This window comes from Alligator sinensis, unplaced genomic scaffold (assembly GCF_000455745.1).
Source record: "Alligator sinensis unplaced genomic scaffold, ASM45574v1 scaffold1299_1, whole genome shotgun sequence".
NCBI classification, from domain to species: Eukaryota; Metazoa; Chordata; order Crocodylia; family Alligatoridae; genus Alligator; species Alligator sinensis.
In genome coordinates this window covers 119,679-138,841 of record NW_005842647.1, presented here as the reverse complement: position 1 = coordinate 138,841, position 19,163 = coordinate 119,679, and the positions used below count along the sequence as shown (strand labels likewise).

Genomic DNA, 19,163 nt, shown 5'->3' with positions numbered 1-19,163 from the left:
GAACTTGGGAAGACAGAATGGAGGAGGGAAAATGTGGACAGCAAAGGGGTAACTATGCAAAGGGGTTTTGGCACCCTGGGCAGAGATGCCCAAGAGCCAGGGGAAGGTGTGCCAAGGGGTGGAAAGTCTTATCTCCCTGCACTCAGGCTCCTGTTGCCAGTGCCACCATTTCTATGGTAGAATGTGGGATCCCTCAGAGCCACCTTTCTGGTGTCCCCTCTAGATTTGTGCCTGGGACTGGTATCCCATTCTCCCACCCCTAGTTATGCTACTGGTGGACAGAGACAGAAAATCTATGGGAGTCATTTTATGGAAGTAGTATAATGAGTTTCCAGCAGGTGGCATTGTGCTGCACAGATATTAGGAAAGTGTCTGTCTTACTGTTTGTAGTGGAAGGCAATTTCTGCTATCGTTTTCCTCCGCTGCCGGTATGCTTGGTCAGAGTATCCCTGTGACAGAAGGGAATAGAGAAACATCTTAGTTACTTACTTATCATTTCAGCCAGGAAAGTCCATTGCTGACTGGAAAAAACCTTCCAAAAGTTTGTGATAGCTTCTTTTTAACTGGGCATTTTTTTTCATTTAAAAAAAATAAAGATTATTTGTTTTGTTTGGGGATTTTGTTTTGTTATTTTGTTTGGTTTTGGGGTTCTTTTGTCTTTTAGAGATGATTTACCCCAAACAAGGGAAATCCTCTGGCCTATGTTTTAATATAAAACATCATACAGCCATTTTGCCATATAAGATATAAAGCTCTATATCAACATGCCTCCACTTAAAATAGACCTTTTAATGGGGAATTACACACACTTCCAGCCAGCAGTGACCTCTATCTGTAAGAGAGACTCCCCGCCCCCTCACCACATACACTTTGTACTTCAGGGGTAGCTCCATTTCCCATCCCAAAGTGTCAGCCCTGTACTCTTTTCCTGGAAAGTATGACAATCCCAACCCAATGTGTGCCCCCTTTATTCATCCACTAGGTCCTTCAAACCAACATAAGGCATCAGCATCCCTTCTCTGTCACCAAAGAAACCATATGAAACTGAATCTGTTTTCTTGCGGGGAGGGGGAAAAGGCAGATGTGTTTACACAAATTGCTAAAAGAGCTATGTAAGCAATGATTTTCTCTTCTACATTATGAGTAAAAGACAGAATCTCAAAAATATTAATCAGTGAAAAATGTGAAACCATTTGCTTTGTTTCAACTATTTTGATTTTTTTTTGTATTTCAGCTTTGTGTGTGTTGTTTTTTTTTTTACCATAGTTGCTTAAATTTTGAAATATAAATTGGAATTTTTCATTTCCAAAATAATGAAACAGGACAGTTCCAAATTTCAAAACTTCCCTCCCATTATCTCTAAATGATATCAATTGGAATTGGTGCTGTCCTGTGAACAGTTGAAGTTTTGTCAGACTAGCTTTTCTCCCCCAAAAGAGATCTTCCACTGAAGAATTCCTTACTGGCTTCAATAATGGGTTCTTTCCATGTTTTTGTTTCTGATAAAAGACACATGACTGAGAAGCAAAGATGTGTTCAGAGACACTAACTCACCGGGTGATCCAAATCCAAATCTGGATCAAATTTGGTTACTAAGTGGTGACACTTGTCCAATTCAGAGATTTTTCTTGGAAACCAATGAACTGTAAAAAAATAAAATAAAATTAAAAAAAAGGAGAGAGGAAACAACATAATGTACTTTACTTTGCTGGCTGTTCTGGGACTCCGAATAATCCCTCTCATACCTCTACCCCCAGCCAGGCATAATACACTGACCCCATCTCACAATTAAGTATGGCTTCTCTTCCAGCCTCCCAATATTATGCTGTTTCTTGACATAAGGAAGCAACCAGGAGTAAACTGGCTCTCACTCAAACCATCCTCCGGCCTGCAAGAGCAAAAATATATTGCCCTAATAAGGCACCTAAGATTCTACAGGACTCTCTCACTTCCTATTTCTCCTTTTGCTGAAGCTCAAGTCCTCATAAGCTAAGTAGGTGATGAGAGAACACCTTCATTTTATCATCATAATCATCTCCACCATTAGATAGGGACTGATGTCTTGGACAGGTTATTCATCTGTATCACCAGCTCAGATGACACAACAATGATCAGGTAATAGTGAATGGTTGTAATCATAAGAAATGTGAAAGGAGTTAACCGGAACCTGTTATTACTAAGGTGGTACTTGGGGACTGTGTTTATATAATCCTTTCTGTCTAACTGTAGTAAGAAGAAAGACCCCACGACTAACTGATTTCCATCATCCTCATCTCCTGCTCTTCTTTTCCCACAATCTGGTCATGTTTAGCTGGAGTTGTTCCCTATCCAGCCCAAATAGAAAGGCTGAGGAAGTATTGTATTTAAATCACTTGCTGATTCTCTTGACACCAACAGGATAGAGTTTTCACCCTATTCTTTTTAATATAGGGGTCTCAACAGTAAGCAACTAAAGTTCTCAGTATGGGGGGTTTTTTTTATAAGCTACTAGCACTACCTTCTACTTCATCTGCCTAATGGTTCTTCCATGACTTGTAACTATGTGGACTACAGAAACCTCTTGAGTTTTTAAAGCATTATTGAAGCATATTTTTATCCTAACTAGAGAGAATTCTTCTAAGAACTAATGCTTACAGACAAGCAGTTAATCACTGGCATCTTACTGATGTGGAGAGAACACCTTCCATAGGGCTCTTTATCCTCTAAATTCTTACAGTTATGGGCACCTGTAGTGATAAGTTATAATCTAGAGGCACTCTCTTATTCAGTACACTTGGAAATTGGAAGCTGGTCCCTCAGGTAGTAGCCAGTTACCTAGTTAGAGAGAATCAAAGGGTTTATATAGGATGCATCCCACTCTATCATAAATTGTGTTTCTTATGATTCTTGTAAGCCTGTGTTTATTGATCCTGATGATCACTATGGCAGCTGTGTAGAAAGGGCTTCATTTTTGGCAATTAACTTCTACTCCTGTTGTCATTTGAGCCTGGAATAATGAATCAGACCCCCCTGAAAGGGAGGAGGGAACAGAATAAAAGAGGGAATTTTGAGGCGTTTGGGCTCACTGCAGGGGTATTTTGTGTTGTTCAAATTCTTATACTGTAGCAGTCACGTGTGAACAATGAAATCCCTGTACCTCCATTTGAAATGCTCATTCCCCACATTTGACTTGAGTCTGAAAGTTCCTTACGCTTGTCTTCCTTTGTGCTCCTCACATCTTCTGACACCCTTTTGATGGAGCTGATGAAAGTGGTAAGATCAGAGCTGTGGACTTCACACCGGACAAAATACTCCAGCTCGCTGGCCCCCTCACGAGGCTTCTTGCTAGGTCTTGTCTCCAGGTGATGAATTTTTGCTTCAAAGGTCTTTAAGAGGATGGAAAGGGGAAGGAAGATCAATCAAATTACATGCAAACTTTCTGAAAAATGAAATTAAAGTGGAAAAGAAAGCCCAGAAGTACAAGGTTTGCCCAAGATGTAGGCAGCATAAGAACATAGATATATGTGGCCCTGGATACACGTGTTTCTGGATTTTTAACACCCAGAAGTCAGAGGCAAGATGCTTTTCTCTTAATTTCATGCTCTTGTTCTACAAAACTGATAGCCTTTTTGTTCCATTAATTGATCAAAAATTTTCAGCAGAAATCTGCACCTTGAAAAATGTGGTTTAGTCTAAATTCATTGGGAAAATTGCCCCCCCCCCCCCCCCAGTTCTTCAATCAGGAAAACCATTTAAAAAAATAAGTTTTTTCACTTTTAAATACTGATTTGAAATTTTAAATTTCTGATTTGCAACTTCTCAGAATTTGTGTGTGAAATTTCAATATTTTAACTGTTTTGACTATTTCATTCTACTTCAGCACAGGCAGTCATATCAAAGGGCTGAAATATTGCATTTTTCATATATTTCATAGACATGTGGGCTGGAAGGGACCTCAGGAGATCATCGAGTCCAGCCCCCTGCCCAAGTAAGTCAGCTAGGGTCAAAGGATCCCAGCAAGATAAGCATCCACATGTTTCTTGAAAGTGTCCAGAATAGGTGTTTGCACCCCTGAACATGTGCTTCTCCAGGCTGAAGAGTCCCATAGCTCGCAGCCTCTCTTCATAAGGCCTCTCTTGTCCTCGGATCATGCACTTGGCTCTCCTCTGGATTCTTTCAAGTTTCTTCACGTCCTTCCTAAATTGTGGAGCCCAGAATTGGATGCAGTAGCCCAGCTGCGGCTTTACCAAGGTGGAGTACAGTGGGAGGATGACATCCTGGGTCTTGCTCAAGATGCATCAGTAGATGCAAGCCAGAGGTATTGCACTGGTGGCTCATATTCATCTTGTGGTCAGTCATGACCCCCAAGTCTCTTTCAGTCATGGTGCTAGTGAGTGTAGCATTGCCAAGCCTATAAGTGTGATGTGGGTTTTTATTCCCAAGGTGGAGCACCTTGTATTTCTCTGTATTGAATGCCATCAGGTTTTTATCCGCCCACCTTGCAAGCCTATCGAGGTCAGCCTGGATCACCAGCCTATCCTCAAGTGTGGACACTCTTCTCCACAGTTTGGTGTTGTCAGCGAAATTGGCCAGTCCACTTTTGACACCAGTGTCCAGATCATTTATGAAGACATTAAAGAGTACAGGTCCGAGAACAGAGCCTTGGGGGACACCACTAGTCTAGTCACCAAGTGCCATGTTGATCCAGTTCCGTTAACTACCACTCTCTGGGTCTGACCTTGGAGCCAGTTCCCCAGCCATCGGACTGTGGAGTAGTCGAGGCTGCAGTTGCCCAATTTTCCCATGAGGACATCATGGGACACCAGGTCAAAGGCATTTTTTAAAGTCCAAATATGTGATATCAACCTCTTCCCTTTTGTCCAGGTGACGCATCACCTGGTCATGGAAGAAAATGATATTGGTAAAGCAAAACCTACCCGCAACAAACCCATGCTGGTTATCCCTCAGAATGTTGCCTTCTGTTCACCTGTCAAGAATGGTTTCTTTGATAATTTTTTCCAAAATCTTCCCAAGGATTGAAGTCAAACTGATTGGCCTGTAGTTTCCTGGGTCATCTTTCCTCCTTTTCTTGAAGATGGGCACCATGGGTTTGTTGCGGGTAGGTCTTGCTTGACCAATCTCGTTCCCTTCTATGACCAGGTCATGTAAGTCCTTGACTTTAGGAAAGCTGACTTTCATAAGCTCAGGAGCCTTTTTCTTGAGGCCCTGAGGTGCCATGATTTGACAGAGAGGGGAGTTCAGGACTTCTGCATTGCTGACTGACTTGCTAGCTTTTCAATGGATAGTGAAAGTGATCAACTCATGGTCACTGTCACCCAGCTTCCCTTTCCTTCCCTTTGATTCTTAGGTCACTGACTAGATCATCCCCTTTGGCCAGTACCACGTCCAACAGCACCTTGCCTCTTGTTGGCTCATAAACTTCTTGAGATAGGTAGAGCTCATCCACGCATGTAAGGAAGCTTTATGACCAATCAGATTTGGTTGAGTGCTCATCCCAAGTGATGTCTGGGTAGTTGAAGTCTCCCATGACAACCATGTACCGAGAGTGTGCAGCCTCAGCCAGTTCCCTGGCGAATTCTTGGTCGAGCACTTGTTCCTGGTTTGGAGGTCTGTAAAGAACCCTACCATTGTACCCCCTTCACTACATTCCCCTCAATTCTAACCCAAAGGGTCTCCACTTTGGCACCCAAGGAGGACATCTCAACTTGTAGGGACTTTTTTCAGACCCCTGCCCCTTTTTTCAGCATGATATGTACAGGGTATAGCCATTTATACTGGTAGTCTAGTCATAGGAGGAGTCCCACCAGGTCTCCATTATCCCTATGAAATCATAGTCATTTTTGTTTAATAGAAGAACCAGTTCCTCCTATTTATTCTCCAAACTCCTATCATTAGTGTACAGGCAAGTAAGTGTGCTGTTGGAGGCCCTAGGCTTCCTTGCACTCATGGAGAAGCTCTGTTCCTGGGCTGGAGTAGGAGTGGGTTCCCTTAAGCATCCTAACCTGCTGGTTTTCTGGTTGATACTTTGGTGAGTTTGCTCTGGTGGTTGTCCCCCCATGCCCCAGCAAGCTTAGTTGAAAGCCCAGTCAAGCAGGTCAGCCATTCTGGCTGAGAAGAGCTTCTTCCCCAGTGGAGTGAGGTGGAGGCCATCTCTTCACAACAGACCACTGCCTCTCTTTCCAAAGAGTGGACTGTGGTTGTAAAAGCCAAAGCCTTCATGGTGGCACCGGTGCCACATTCTTCTGTTTACTGCCTCGATTCATCTCTCTCTCCTCTGTCTGTGACCCATAACTGGAAGGATCGAGGACAAAACCACCCGCTCCCTCAACTCCCTGAGCTCTGCTCCCAAAGCCCTGTAAGCCACTCATGACCTGGCTGGGATTGCTCTGAGCTGTGTCATTTGTGCCCACGTGAATAAGGAGAGAAGGGTAGTGGTCAGAGGGCCAGATAAGTTTTGTGATCCTCTCGGCTACATCCCTGATACAGGCTCTCAAGAGGCATCAGACCTCCCAGGCTAAGGGGTCAGGGTGACAGATCACTCCCTCTGTCCCCCTCAAGAGGGTATCACCCACAACGACCACTCTGCATTTCATCTTAGGGATGCTAGCTGGTCATGTTTCTTCCTCACTTGCAGTAGCTGGCAGCTCTGCAAGCTCTACTGGTGCTGCAAGAGGTTTGTACCTGTTGCAGAGATCCAGGGGGGTGGTCACTCTGGTACAGTGAGCCTTGGGGCTGGAGACAACCTTTGTCCATCCCTCTGGCTGGACAGTATGAGGTGCCTCTTGGCCTCCCTGGTCCTGGCAGGTGACCTAGGTTTTCCCTCTTCTTTCCTGGGATGAAGGGCCTGGCAGTAGGAGTCAATCTCCTGTTCGCCATCCCTGATGGCACACAGCCTCTGCACCACGGTCTGGAGCTCGACTGTCTGAGATTCCAGAGACTCCAATACAGGGCAAACCTCACAAGGGGAGGTTACAATGCTCCTGATCCCATGTGCCTGGAGTCATGCCAGGCAGTCCCCACAGCTGAGAGCCAGGGGCTCCCTCTGAATGGAGGCTAGAACCATGGGTTCCAACTGGGGGGAGGCCTTGGAAGTACCAGAGGGGAGGGATCCAGCCACAGGGGGGAACCTCAGGGTGCAATGTGTCCCACCCACCATTGCACCAGTGGCGATGCATAGGAGGTGCACAGGGGTGCACGTGCACCCCCTGAGAGCACCGGTACATCCCCTGACTGGCTGCACTTGCCTCTTAGGCAATGGGCAGGGGAGGCAGGCGGGAGCACTGGTACCCCCCCTGCAAGTGCCAGTGGGGGAGTGGAGTGCCATTGCATCCCCAGAAGTGTCCGCAGCCACTTCTGGAAGTAGCTACAGTGAATGGCCATAGTGATCAGCTGTCTCGCGATTGGCCACAGGGGGACACCCCCACCCCCCTGGTAGTTGAGTGGTCACTGGGGGGCACATGTCCCCCCTGACTAAGGTGGCACCAGTCACCCATGGTCCCACCCACCAAGGGCCCCACTTACCTCCAGCAGGCTGGGGGTCATTGAGGGTCCTGTTGCGGGGTCCTGGGGCTCACGGGGGCTTTCACCCATGTGTCTCACTCCAGAGCTGTGGCCAAAGTTCAAATTTCTTTCTTTGAACAGTTGAAACTAAACTGATAAGGGGCTATGTAGTTAAGAGGTACAAACTCTCAGATTGGAGTGTGCCAACAAGTGACTACAAATAGTTTTAACAGCACACAGTTGACACTTATTTTTTTAACACTTTATACGTAAGGAGGGCCACTAGTACAACTGCAGTCTTTTCAAAGTCACCTGTGACTGCAGGTTTCAGGCAACTTTACCCAAAAGGAAATAGCACATGCCTAAAACCACTGTACCTTGCATTGTAGCTAGCTTTGAACTAGCCAACTTTGGCTGTTCCAACTATTAGCTTGAATGGAAAAGCACAAAACTCAGTGTAGCCAACAAAGCCCATCCAAGGAGCTGCCTACATACTTGGATAGTTAAAATGCTTTAGGCTTCTGCTGCTGTTGTATTTGTAGATATGAGATGCAGCTACTGCAAGGAACAATCAGCCGGCTTTCATTCACCAAAGTTTGGTGCTCTGGCCGAGGTGCTGAAATAAACAGGGTCTGTAACCTATCACCCACAAGCTGGATCCAGCTCATGAAGAGATGTTATAGGAATCAGCATCAGTAGGTGGGAAGTCACAATTGGGCCTGGGGAAGCACCATATGGCACAGGCCACTGGTGTCCCACCAGATGTGGCAGAAGCCACAGCTAGAAAAAAGGGTGGTCAGGAATAGGCCCAGGGTGCCTGGAGCCAGCAGAAGTGGCTAGAGGCTTGGGCAGATGGTCAGGAGCAGCTCAGGTGTGGGGAGGATAACTGGTCCATCTTTATATTGGAAAATCCAGTGGAGCACTGAGAAGGCAACAGGGGCTTCGCAGGAACGGTGCCCAGTCAGAGCTTTTTTTCTAAGCTCCACCTAGACAATGGGTCTTCCCACCATAGGGATCATAGATTCATAGATGTTAGGGTTGGAAGGGACCCCAATAGATCATCGAGTCCGACCCCCTGCATAGGCAGGAAAGAGTGCTGGGTTCAGATGACCAGAGCTAGATGCTGGGTCTAGATGACCCCAGCTAGATGCCTATCTAACCTCCTCTTGAAGACCCCCAGGGTAGGGGAGAGCACCACCTCCCTTGGGAGCCCGTTCCAGACCCTGGCCACTTGAACTGTGAAGAAGTTCTTCCTAATGTCCAATCTAAATCTGCTCTCTGCTAGCTTGTGGCCATTATTTCTTGTAACCCCTGGGGGTGCCTTGGTGAATAAATACTCACCAATTCCCTTCTGTGCCCCCGTGACGAACTTATAGGCAGCCACAAGGTCGCCTCTCAACCTTCTCTTGCGGAGGCTGAAAAGGTCCAGTTTCTCTAGTCTCTCCTCGTAGGGCTTGGCCTGCAAGCCCTTAACCATATGAGTGGCCCTTCTTTGGACCCTCTCCAGGTTATCCGCATCCCTCTTGAAGTGCGGCAATGGGGGTTGGTCTGTTGTCCAATCAGAATTTCTTTTCTAGGTCCCACCCAGGCATTAAGTTAACCCTATTCATTTTAGTGGTGGCGTTGACCTGTTGTCTGGCCCATCTTAGGACAAAGCTGTATTAATTTGGCCTATTGCTAGTGAGGAGCCAATGATCCATGAGAAATCATTCATGAATTGTCTTTAATATCTGAAGCAGCAAAAGGGCACAAACACCTTGAGCACATTTAACTCTTTCTCTCCCACAAACACGCACACAAATACATCTTCTCATTTTCTCTGAATTCCTGACAGCATTCACACCACAGTTACAATCCCACCAGCAAGCAGTTTTCTGTCAAACTCAGTGGTAGTCTCAGCAAAAAAATGGAGACATCTCTTTAGATAGATGTAGTACTACATCTTCCCTTTTGCCCAACCATCCATACAAGGCATCTCTACATGCTACTTTTATCTGTGCCCATTTTAGCCTGGAAGTAGTATATTCAGTCTGATCCTCACCACAGTAATAGGTTGCCGTCCAGCTTAGCCATTAAAGTAGCTCTCAAAAAACATTGTGATTGATTGATTGCTTTAGTCTTCCTTCCAATAACTTCAAACCACTGATGTGACCTATCTAATAAGTAGCACCTTTCAAATGGATTATTTAAGACCTTGTGAAATCTTAAATAACTAGAAAAGTTACTTTTTTATTTTTGGCTCCTGTTACCTTTTGTAAGCCAAAAAGAAGACAAAGGTACAATGGGAGATCAGTCAGTGGCACCCTTGCAGTTCCTGAAACAACTTTCTTATTCAGAAATATCTGGAACGTTATCTTTCCCCTATCCTTCTCTGGCCTTAAGGGAAGGGAAGGGTGCAATGCTGGGAACATAATGCTGGCAATTAAAAGAGCACCAAAGCAGTCACTTGAATAACCAGGTGGTAACTTTACTTCAGGTGGTAAACTGGAATAAGACCCCTGAAATGAAAGGTGAGTTATAGCAGCTGCAGATCGCTCACCATGGTTACTCTCTTATTAAACAGAGTGGAGATCCCCAAAAGTCAGACATCACTAGCTCAGAGACCACCGTTTTTTTCACTATCAGCACTCAAACTATGCTGGCAGTACGCACATGTAAGTGCAAATATCAGATGAAACAATATAGCTCACTTTTTTGCCTATTCTCCAGACACTTGAAGTCAATAGAAAAAGAGTAACTTAAATGGATGTTCTGTGTATACACAGTCTGAACTAGTTAACCTCTTAGTGGCTGATTTGATGTGTGAAGCATATATTCAGCACAGGAAAAATAAAGCTAGCAGTTGATGGGTTGGCTCAGATGGCTAGTAATGTCAGAGAAGTGATTCTACCTTGAGGTCATAGGTTCAAGTCAATCTTCCTATTAGTGGTGATTGACAGAGAGTAAAATAGTTGTTCAATGGCCTATGAGATTACCATCTGTCTTGCACGCAGACACTGATACTATGAAGGGCCTTTGCTTATGTATCACAAGTAAACTGGGCCTTGTCATATCTGCTCCGCATGGGGAGCAGATATAAAATAATGTCACACTAACAGGGGCCTTTCCCAATCAGTGAGAGGCAGATGCATTGAGATAGAGGAGCTACATGGAAAGTGCGTTCCATAATATACCTGCCCAGAGCTTGGCCTTTAAGGAACTCATTTGGCACTTTTCATCACAAATTAATTCACCTAGAGATAAAGTGGGAGGGGGGGAATGAATACACCCCCTTCAAAAAGAGTTCGGGCAATTTTGTGGATATTTTCTCTAAGAAAGTGAAAACTAAATCTTGCAGTCCACTTCACTGAGCAATGATCCACTCTTTTCAGAGAGAGACAGTTCTTCAGGAGAGGAAGGGATGTGATTTTTAGTCAATCAGAAGCAGTAAAATGAGAAGGAACAGATGCAATGTCACAGGTAAATTTAATTTAGGATTGTGTTTCTGAATGTACCAACCAACCACCCTATTGCATTGTTCCCTCAATAATCAATACCTTAGCATTAATTTGACAGCTCTGATTGCATTACCTATGCTTTGGCTGCATAAAACGCACACAGCAGAGTGAAACCAGCTTCCCTGCAGCCTGTTTCATGACGAAGCAAATGTCATTATGCTCGTCTGCTTTCATATCTTGCACCTACATCGCCAGAGGGATCTTGGAAATGAATGTTTCCCTGTTATAGCTTGACATGCTTATGTTTTCACTTCTCTTTTTTTCAAGTTCTCTTTGTGACAAGCTGAACTTTTTTAACACTTCAGGAGGTCTTGATTCAATGAATACATCACCTTGGAAGGAAGCAAGCGCAATCTGAATAAAAACCACCATGAGTGCTTGCTTGATTTTTATTTTGTTTTAATGTTTATATTTTTAAATCCAGTGTAAGATAGATATTCCCCAAATCTTTGAAGTGGAGAATCCTGCAAAATTTACAGAACACAAAGAGTTCAGCTTCTTGTACCAGATGAGTAGTAAACTGCATTTAAAATTTATTGCTCATGAATTCCCAAGGCTTTCTTAACAGTTGTGAACTTCCTAGGAAGAGATAGTAACTGTAATGGCAAGTGCCCAGCAGTTCTATAGTACAAATAATGCCACTGCTAGCATTAATTATAAATGTATGCATTTTTATCCTGGTTCCATCCCTTCTTGTAGAGGAGATTCACCATCACTCATGGCCGGTAAAGAACCTGAGATGTTCCATAAGTTTAGGGCATCTCCTCTGCTGTCATTTCTATTTGTGTAGTTTCTAGCGAAAACTTTTGCAGATTCAATTGATTTTTCTATCTCAGCTGTCTTTTTAGTATTGTTGTGCAGTGTTAATAGTCAGGTCCCATCCCTCCCTCCCCAGAAGTGGGTGCATCTCTCCAGTAAATAAAAGTGACAAGTGTGGTATGGAGGGCCTACTTCTCCTGCCTGTCACACCACTGTAGTTAATAGAATTAAATCTGTGTAAATGGAAGGAGATGTAGGACCAGGACTTGCAAAGTAGCTCCTTTGGGATGCAGTATGCTATATTACTATATCAGTAAATTGTTATCTTTGACTACTGGCTTAATGAATACTTACCTCCAAGTTTCCATTTGAGTGTCATAAAGATGCTATTTTTGATTGGTGGCCAGAAGGAAAACATCCAATTAATTACCATTCCCCAACACAACTGTTTATAATGATATCATAAAGAATGCAGCATTAAAAAAAAATCAATACAGCTCATTTAAAATATGTAGATCAAATTTATCCCTTGACTAAGCAGAGCTCTGTGAAGTCAATGGAAGCTGTTCCATTACACACCTATATGAAACTGGTCCTGAAAAAAAAGTCTGAAGTTCAACAAGGATGTAATTCAGAGATGGGCAAAGCCTTGAGGAAAGGGGTGAGCAAGGCATGTGAGGTAGCTATGTAGTTCACTGCAATCCTAGGCCAAGCAGCCTTTGAAAAGTGGGTGATTCATCTGCTGATACACTCTGAGTCCAGGTCTTCCATGGCTTAACATTAAGTTGAGTACCCTGGGCAACTGTCTTGCACACTGAACATTAGAGGCCATCACTAGAGTGGGGGATGAATACACATTATTTATATGTTAGGTATGCTGGCTACTAGCTCACTCTAAGCAAGCCCAGAGCCTGGTACTTGTACTTAGCTGGATAGTGCCCTGGCTGTATCTTACTCATTGGGAAACAGTGAGCTAGAGGCAATAGCAAATAAACAAGATGTTCTTCATAAGTTTAATACGTTAACTATGGAAATCGTGTTGTATCTATTTATAGCCTGAAGAATTAAAAGAGAATTCAGAGTATGGAGGCCTTAAACTCGATTTTTTTTTCCCCAGCTGAACTCTGATGAATTGGCAGATTCCCCATAACACAGTCCTAGGTTGCCCTCACTCCTGCTACACAGTGTTTGCTTATGAAAGAATGAGAGATTAGATGCTCACCTCAAAAACTTTAAATGCACGGGACAGGGAGGAAGATTTAGCTTCCTTGAGCATGAAGAAAAGATTCAATATGGCCCTTCCATCCTTCTCCTCAAAGACAATCATTTCTGTGGACTCTGCAGCATCAGTGGCTGCAGCTGCAGCCTCTCTCTCCTTCCTGGCATCTTCTATGAGGCTTTGTCGTCTACCAATGAACCTTGGAGACTGGAAAGGAGAAAAGAGTTAGAGGTAGAAGGCCTCTCCTCAAGACAACTGAGGAAGCATCAGACTTCCAGTGCCTGAATTTGATCTTAACTCCTTCACGGGCTAGCAGAGAACTGCACCTACTGGAGACAGCCAGATAACCTTGATTTGACTCCAGACTTTTTTTTTGAGCTTCTGAATGTAATGATCTTGATGTTCCACCAGTCAAGCAAACCTTTGTTCTGCATTTCTGCTGTCTATTAGCTGTCCCTGCTAATGAAGGTCCTATTTCACAATCCCACAGATTCATTTTAACTCTTTCTAATGAAGTTATATTTGTTTTTCTTTCAATCTTAAGCTGAGTGATACAGCCCTAGGCCCCTAGGATATTAGTGAAGCTTCTAGTTTATATTTTATATGCAGAAAATGTGTTGTTTCTATTTGTGATGATGCACTTCATCTGCACCCCCCTTTTCAAAATTCTAGATCTACCCTTGCTTCTAGTTATTCTTTAGTATAGAAGGCCCTGGGTCAATCACTGCTGACAAAGGGTCCATTATACTTTTACTACACCAATTTTTTTTTGTGCTGCAGTAGATTCCAGTGCAAAGAAAATATGTCAGTAAAAACCTCTTACTTATGTTCTGTTTATTCAGTGACACTTAAGGCAGGGATTTCTGAGGTAATTCTCTGTCAGTGTAAATAGACCTAGTCCCCTTGAACTAGAAATAGAACTACATCCCTTTACATCCATAGAGAACTTGGTCCATCTAACTATGCCTCCATTTTTTACAAGCAACTCTTGTTTGCTCTCAAGTGCAAAATTCTCTGTTTTGGAGCTGGGGAACTGAGGCACAGGAGTGAATAAGTAATTTGCCCAAGATTTGGAAAGGCAGGTTGTGCCAGAGTCATGAACGGAGTTTAGATCTCCCAAGCACTAGGGTAATGCTGTAACTTATTTCTTCTTATAAGTTAATAAGGAAAACTGCCAGACTGAGGTTTGTCTTGCATGGGTCTTCAAACAGGCCGGATATGCCAGTGGAGAACCACCAAAGGGTTAGTTTTGCACACGATAATTAACCAGTCACTGAATATTTTGCTACCCTACTGCGACGTATTTCAGGATTTCCTTTTACAAAGTCTTCTTTTAAAAATGTCCAGCAACTTTTATTCCAAAGTATTTATCTCACTAATCAGATTTGTGATTACTAGAAATGAGGCCAAGGGAAACTATTCAACTACAGATTTTCAATATCTCAAGGGAGAAAAAACTGGTAGTTTGGTCTGCGTCTACAATAAGTAGTTCGGGCTTGTTCAGATTCTGGTGATAGCTTGGGTCCTTCTCCTGCACTTAAATATGTCACTGCTTGTGGTTGTTAGTGTTCAAGCTCTATAAAATCTGACTTCCCCTTACTTGTTTTACCTGCCAAACTTAGAAACCCAAAATTTTCTATTTCACATTTGGATTTTTTTTTTTAACTCGCAAAGCAAAAAAAATTGTTATAAAATGAAAGTTCTCAGATTTTTTCAAAATATTCTACCGTGTAACTAAAAACAGTCTCCCAATGAGCATGGAAAGCCCAACACGCACAATGAAAAAGAAATAATTTGCAAAAAAATGCAGGAATTAAACACAAAGATCAGGAGCACAAACAAAACAAATCCAAGTGTTTCCACTTTTTCATTCGGGCTTCACTGACAAACTTTGAGCAATGAGAAAATTGTCCAATAAACTAAAGGGTTTAGGAAACATTTTGTTTGAAGAATTTTTTTAAAATATATTTTTAACTAGCCCATCTATTCTATTTACATTCTCTTAGAGACCATCCCCTAAGCATATATCCTCTCTCTCTCATTTTGGATTATTTAAAAGTCTGGACACAGCTTTGGGGCTTTACTCTGACATTTAAAACAGATGCGTGCACACACATCTAGGGATGGTGAGGTGGTTCAGAGTCATGTACCAACTTAGGAGGGGGTGCCAGAATAGTCCTCCACCCCTGTGGAGTCCACGCTCTGGCAGCAAAAACAGCTCCACAGAGTTGCCCTTGCAGCAGAAGCTGGGTGCCCTGACACTATGAGGTTGCTGTAACAGCAAGGGCTAGGGTTGGTTGGTCACATAGCGGCAGTTGCAGTAGTTGCTGCAGCAGGCATAGAATAAATATGTGTATAATGTTAAACATATTGTTTTAAGTCTTAATACAATGTTTAAAATGGAGCCAGTGCTTACTTTAAATGGTCTGCAATGAATAGGAAAAACATCCAGCACCTCAGCAGCTATCCACGATAAACAAACTCTGTAATGGTCTGAAGTTGAGCACATGCTTTACCAAAAAGGTGCCCTCTGCACTTATGTCTGAAGTTCGACAAATTTTAATTTTATCTAGGTAAAATTTTAATTTTATCCGGGAAGGAAAGAACCACACATGACGGATTTAAATCCTATATCTTGTATGTTACTGAACAGGGCTCAGATAGTATGACAGAGTGTGTGTCATATAAAAATCAGTATGGAATTAGGCAGCTGAGATCATGTCTAAACATGAATATGACCCATGTTGTTTCTATTCAGTGAGCTGTGCTACGTTTCTGTCTCAAATGTGAGCAGACATCAATATCAGTGCCCTGCTACGACTTATTATCTCGTGCTCCTCCTCTCTAGAATGGATTGTTTCACTCCTATGCAGCAGACTGTTCTAGATCAAAAGGAAATCAGTCCTCTCCTTATGAACGGCTAGTAGAAAGGACAGTGGAGTTCACCTAGTCTGGAGAGGTAAGTTACCAGGAAACTGGATTTTAGCTGGGTGGAGGGGAGAAGAGGAGGGTGTGGAGAGCATAGTTTTCCTGCCATTTCTGCTGCTAACTTGATTTTATCTGTAGGCTTCCTTTTTTTCTCATACTACCTTCATCAGTACTTTTATTGATTTATTTTGGCAGATATTATTTCATTCTCTAGAGATGTAAGCTGTAACTTAAATTCTGATTCTGATTAAATCCTAGCATAGTTTTGTTCTGACCATTTCCAAACACCTTCCCATTCAAAAGCAGTGACGGGACTGGGAGAGATTCTGGATTACAAAAATAATCTATAATAAGTTATATATTAAATAACATGCTGCACTGAGATAAGATGCACCTTAAATAATTGGTCAAAGGCAGCGCAGAATGTCTTGAAGGAAACAGGGTCTGTGCAGCTAACACATGTTGACAAAACTTATTTCAAGAGGTAGCGCTATTTAATGTTTCTTTTTCTTTTTAAAGACTGAACATTCACACAGGTTGTATTAGAACTTGACTGCACACCTCTACTGTAATTCCTGATAACAGCCCAGACAGACAGAGAGGGCCTTTTAAGCATTAATTTGACTGGCAATCTGAAAAATGTCAATAATTTTAAGAGTTAGCTACCTCTAGAAGTTCACTGTTTGCCAGTAGGAAAATGCCAAGGGAAGATGCAGGCCCTCCCAAGCTATTTAGTGATCATTTATTACAGAAAGTATGCGTATGTCTTTAGTCCCAAAGCCCTTTTCCCCTTCTTTCCTAGTGTGTCTCTCGGAGGCTGGGTTTGTTTACACAGTAGCTGATTTTACTAAATACAGAGGATTACACAGAAGCAAGGGAAGAGGCAGTAAGTAAAAATAAAAAGAGCAGGGGGAATAGAAGTGAAATCAGTTTATTCCCTGCAGACAATGCATGTGAAATAATTTCCATTACCACACACAGTATTCAGAAAAACAGTCCAGTGTTGGACAAAGTGGCCTTATTTGCCTTGTCCCTCCATCTCCAACATCTAAGACCCTGGGAGGTGGTAGGAAAAAGGACAATTGGAAATCTCTTGTCTGGGAGCTCCCTACGTGTAAGGCAGCCCACCAGTGACTCTGTTAAGGGCAGGGCTGGACCATCACTGCTAGGAAAAACCAAGTAAAGGTTTAGAATATATGTATTAGAGAGACATATATTCTAAGTCCTGTATTAAATCCAGATTTTCAGTACATGCTCTTTGCACATATGGAACATCCCTTCAGAAATCTACAAAAAAAGATCTTTATAATCTGCTACCTAGCTGTTTAGGACAAACTATGTAAGGTACTAATTTGCCACATGTAGTTGCTAGTCAAAGCTGTGACATGAGATTCTTTAGTGACATGACTGTGAAGCACTAAATTGTGCTATGCAGATACCACTCTCTATGACAGTCAGTCATCTAGCATAGCAGAAGACAGACCCTTTTTGACTAACTATGCATTAAAGGGTTTCACTCTAATAAGCCTTGAGTCACACTGGCTACTGTTCTTGGCAACATCAGTTGGGGTGAGATGACAAAAGTGTTCTTAACTAAAACTTCCTAAACGTCCTTAGAGCAAAGATAACAGAAGCAGTATATTTGCTGCTGACTGGAGTTTAATTTTTAAAGGTAGCTTATGGCTCAGCACAATGTTTTATCTTCACCTTCTTTAAAGTTATAGGTCATGTGGGATTATTCCACACACAGAGCTGAGAGTCATAAATCTAACTGCTGGGAGAAATGAACATGGCAATAATAATTACATAGCAACGTTTTGCAAGTTTGCTTGAATTCCCTCTGCCTTGCAGATCTGCCAGAATAAAGAGTCATGAATTTTCATTACACTGGAACAGAAGAAATCCCTTCATTTTAAACCCCTGAAAAATAGAAAACCTATGATGTGTTTAGAAGTGCACTTTTTAACCTTAATATTCTTGGCTTTAGTTCTATTCGGTGATTTAATTTAATGGGACTGTTTTATTGTACTATAATTATTACTACTTAAATGCCTATTATAATCATTACTAGCAATAATAATGATGACCTGAATGGCTTTCTCCCTCATTTCTATTTTATTTAGGGTGCATCATTATTAAGACTGGGTTTTATTGGGGTGGGGGGCTGCTAACCCCAAGTACCAAGGTCCCTGGGTGAAGGCAGTGCATTAGAAAGTAAGTTGTTACTCTGTCCACCTATCCACGGTTGTAATCCCCTGTGTGGCTTCAGTTCTGCTATAGACTTTTGGGTTTCAGGGTGGGGATGGGGGGGGGTCTCTTACCATGAGGGCCTCTGCTTGCTTGGAGTCCAACTCTGAAACCGCCCTGCGGAAGCCTTTGGCTGAAGAGGCAGAGGAGTTGGGGGTTGGCATCCTTGCTGCTACACGGGCTCTGCTCTGAGCTTTCCCTCACCTTGCCAAGCTTTTATAGGGCAAGTCTGACGTCAAGGACCCTCTCACAGGCCCCACCCCTTCAGCCTGAGGCAGAGAGAGAAGAGGAGGAGGAGGGGACGTGGAGGAAAAAACGCTTCTGTCCCATTAAATCTAATTGCTACAAAGATTGCAGCCACCCAGCTGTCACACACCAGCCATCTCTCCTTCCCCTCCTGCCCCCAAAAGCTTCTGATCTTTGTTCCTTTTTTTCTGTCTGTGTGTGTTTGCTCTTCTTGAAGGAGTTGGCTCCTCTGCCACACATATTTTAGTCTTCTCCCCACTTTCTTCTCCTCTTTGAGTTGCTCTGAAGTGGTTGCAAACTGTAGAAAGCCACAGCAAAGGGAGAAAAAAGATTGAGAACTCTCCCTCTCCCCCTTTTTGTTCTGCAGCCCTGATTTTGGGGTAGGGGGACTAAACCAACAAGAAAGCTGGGACCTTGGGCTTTTTACCTGACCCTGAACTCAGGTGCATGCCTGCTGGCATAAATCAGAAATAACTCACACCTTTGACTTCAGCAATTATTTACATAAATTGAAGATCTTGGCCTAGTATTACAAAGCTAATATCAGTGAGATGAGAATCAGGGCCTTTGAGTCAGTGGAAGGGAAAGGCATCTTGAAACATCTAACCAGGACATAATAGAAAGATCCATTGTTCCAAAGGATTCTGCTCCATTCACTGTTGTTACATCAAGCAGGCTGAATCAAAGTTCAGTGAAGCTATGACAATTTAAGTTGGCTGAGTATGTCTCTCAGGGATTTGATTCTGCCCATGTTGTACTGATGCTGT

At 43.0% G+C, this 19,163-nt stretch overlaps 1 protein-coding gene across 1 annotated transcript in view; it reads right to left on the bottom strand.

The window, feature by feature from the left end:
• TH (tyrosine hydroxylase) overlaps positions 1–18,323 on the bottom strand; it is a 35,548-nt gene extending 17,225 nt beyond the window's left edge. The window contains exons 1-5 of the mRNA XM_006033645.3: positions 18,225–18,323; positions 12,979–13,182; positions 3,191–3,365; positions 1,555–1,643; positions 382–449 (exon numbers count right to left, since the gene is read on the bottom strand). Coding sequence (XP_006033707.1) covers positions 382–449; positions 1,555–1,643; positions 3,191–3,365; positions 12,979–13,182; positions 18,225–18,314 — 626 coding nt within the window. The 5' untranslated portion in view covers positions 18,315–18,323. The remainder of the gene's footprint in view (positions 1–381; positions 450–1,554; positions 1,644–3,190; positions 3,366–12,978; positions 13,183–18,224) is intronic.
• Between the last annotated feature and the right edge of the window lie 840 nt (positions 18,324–19,163).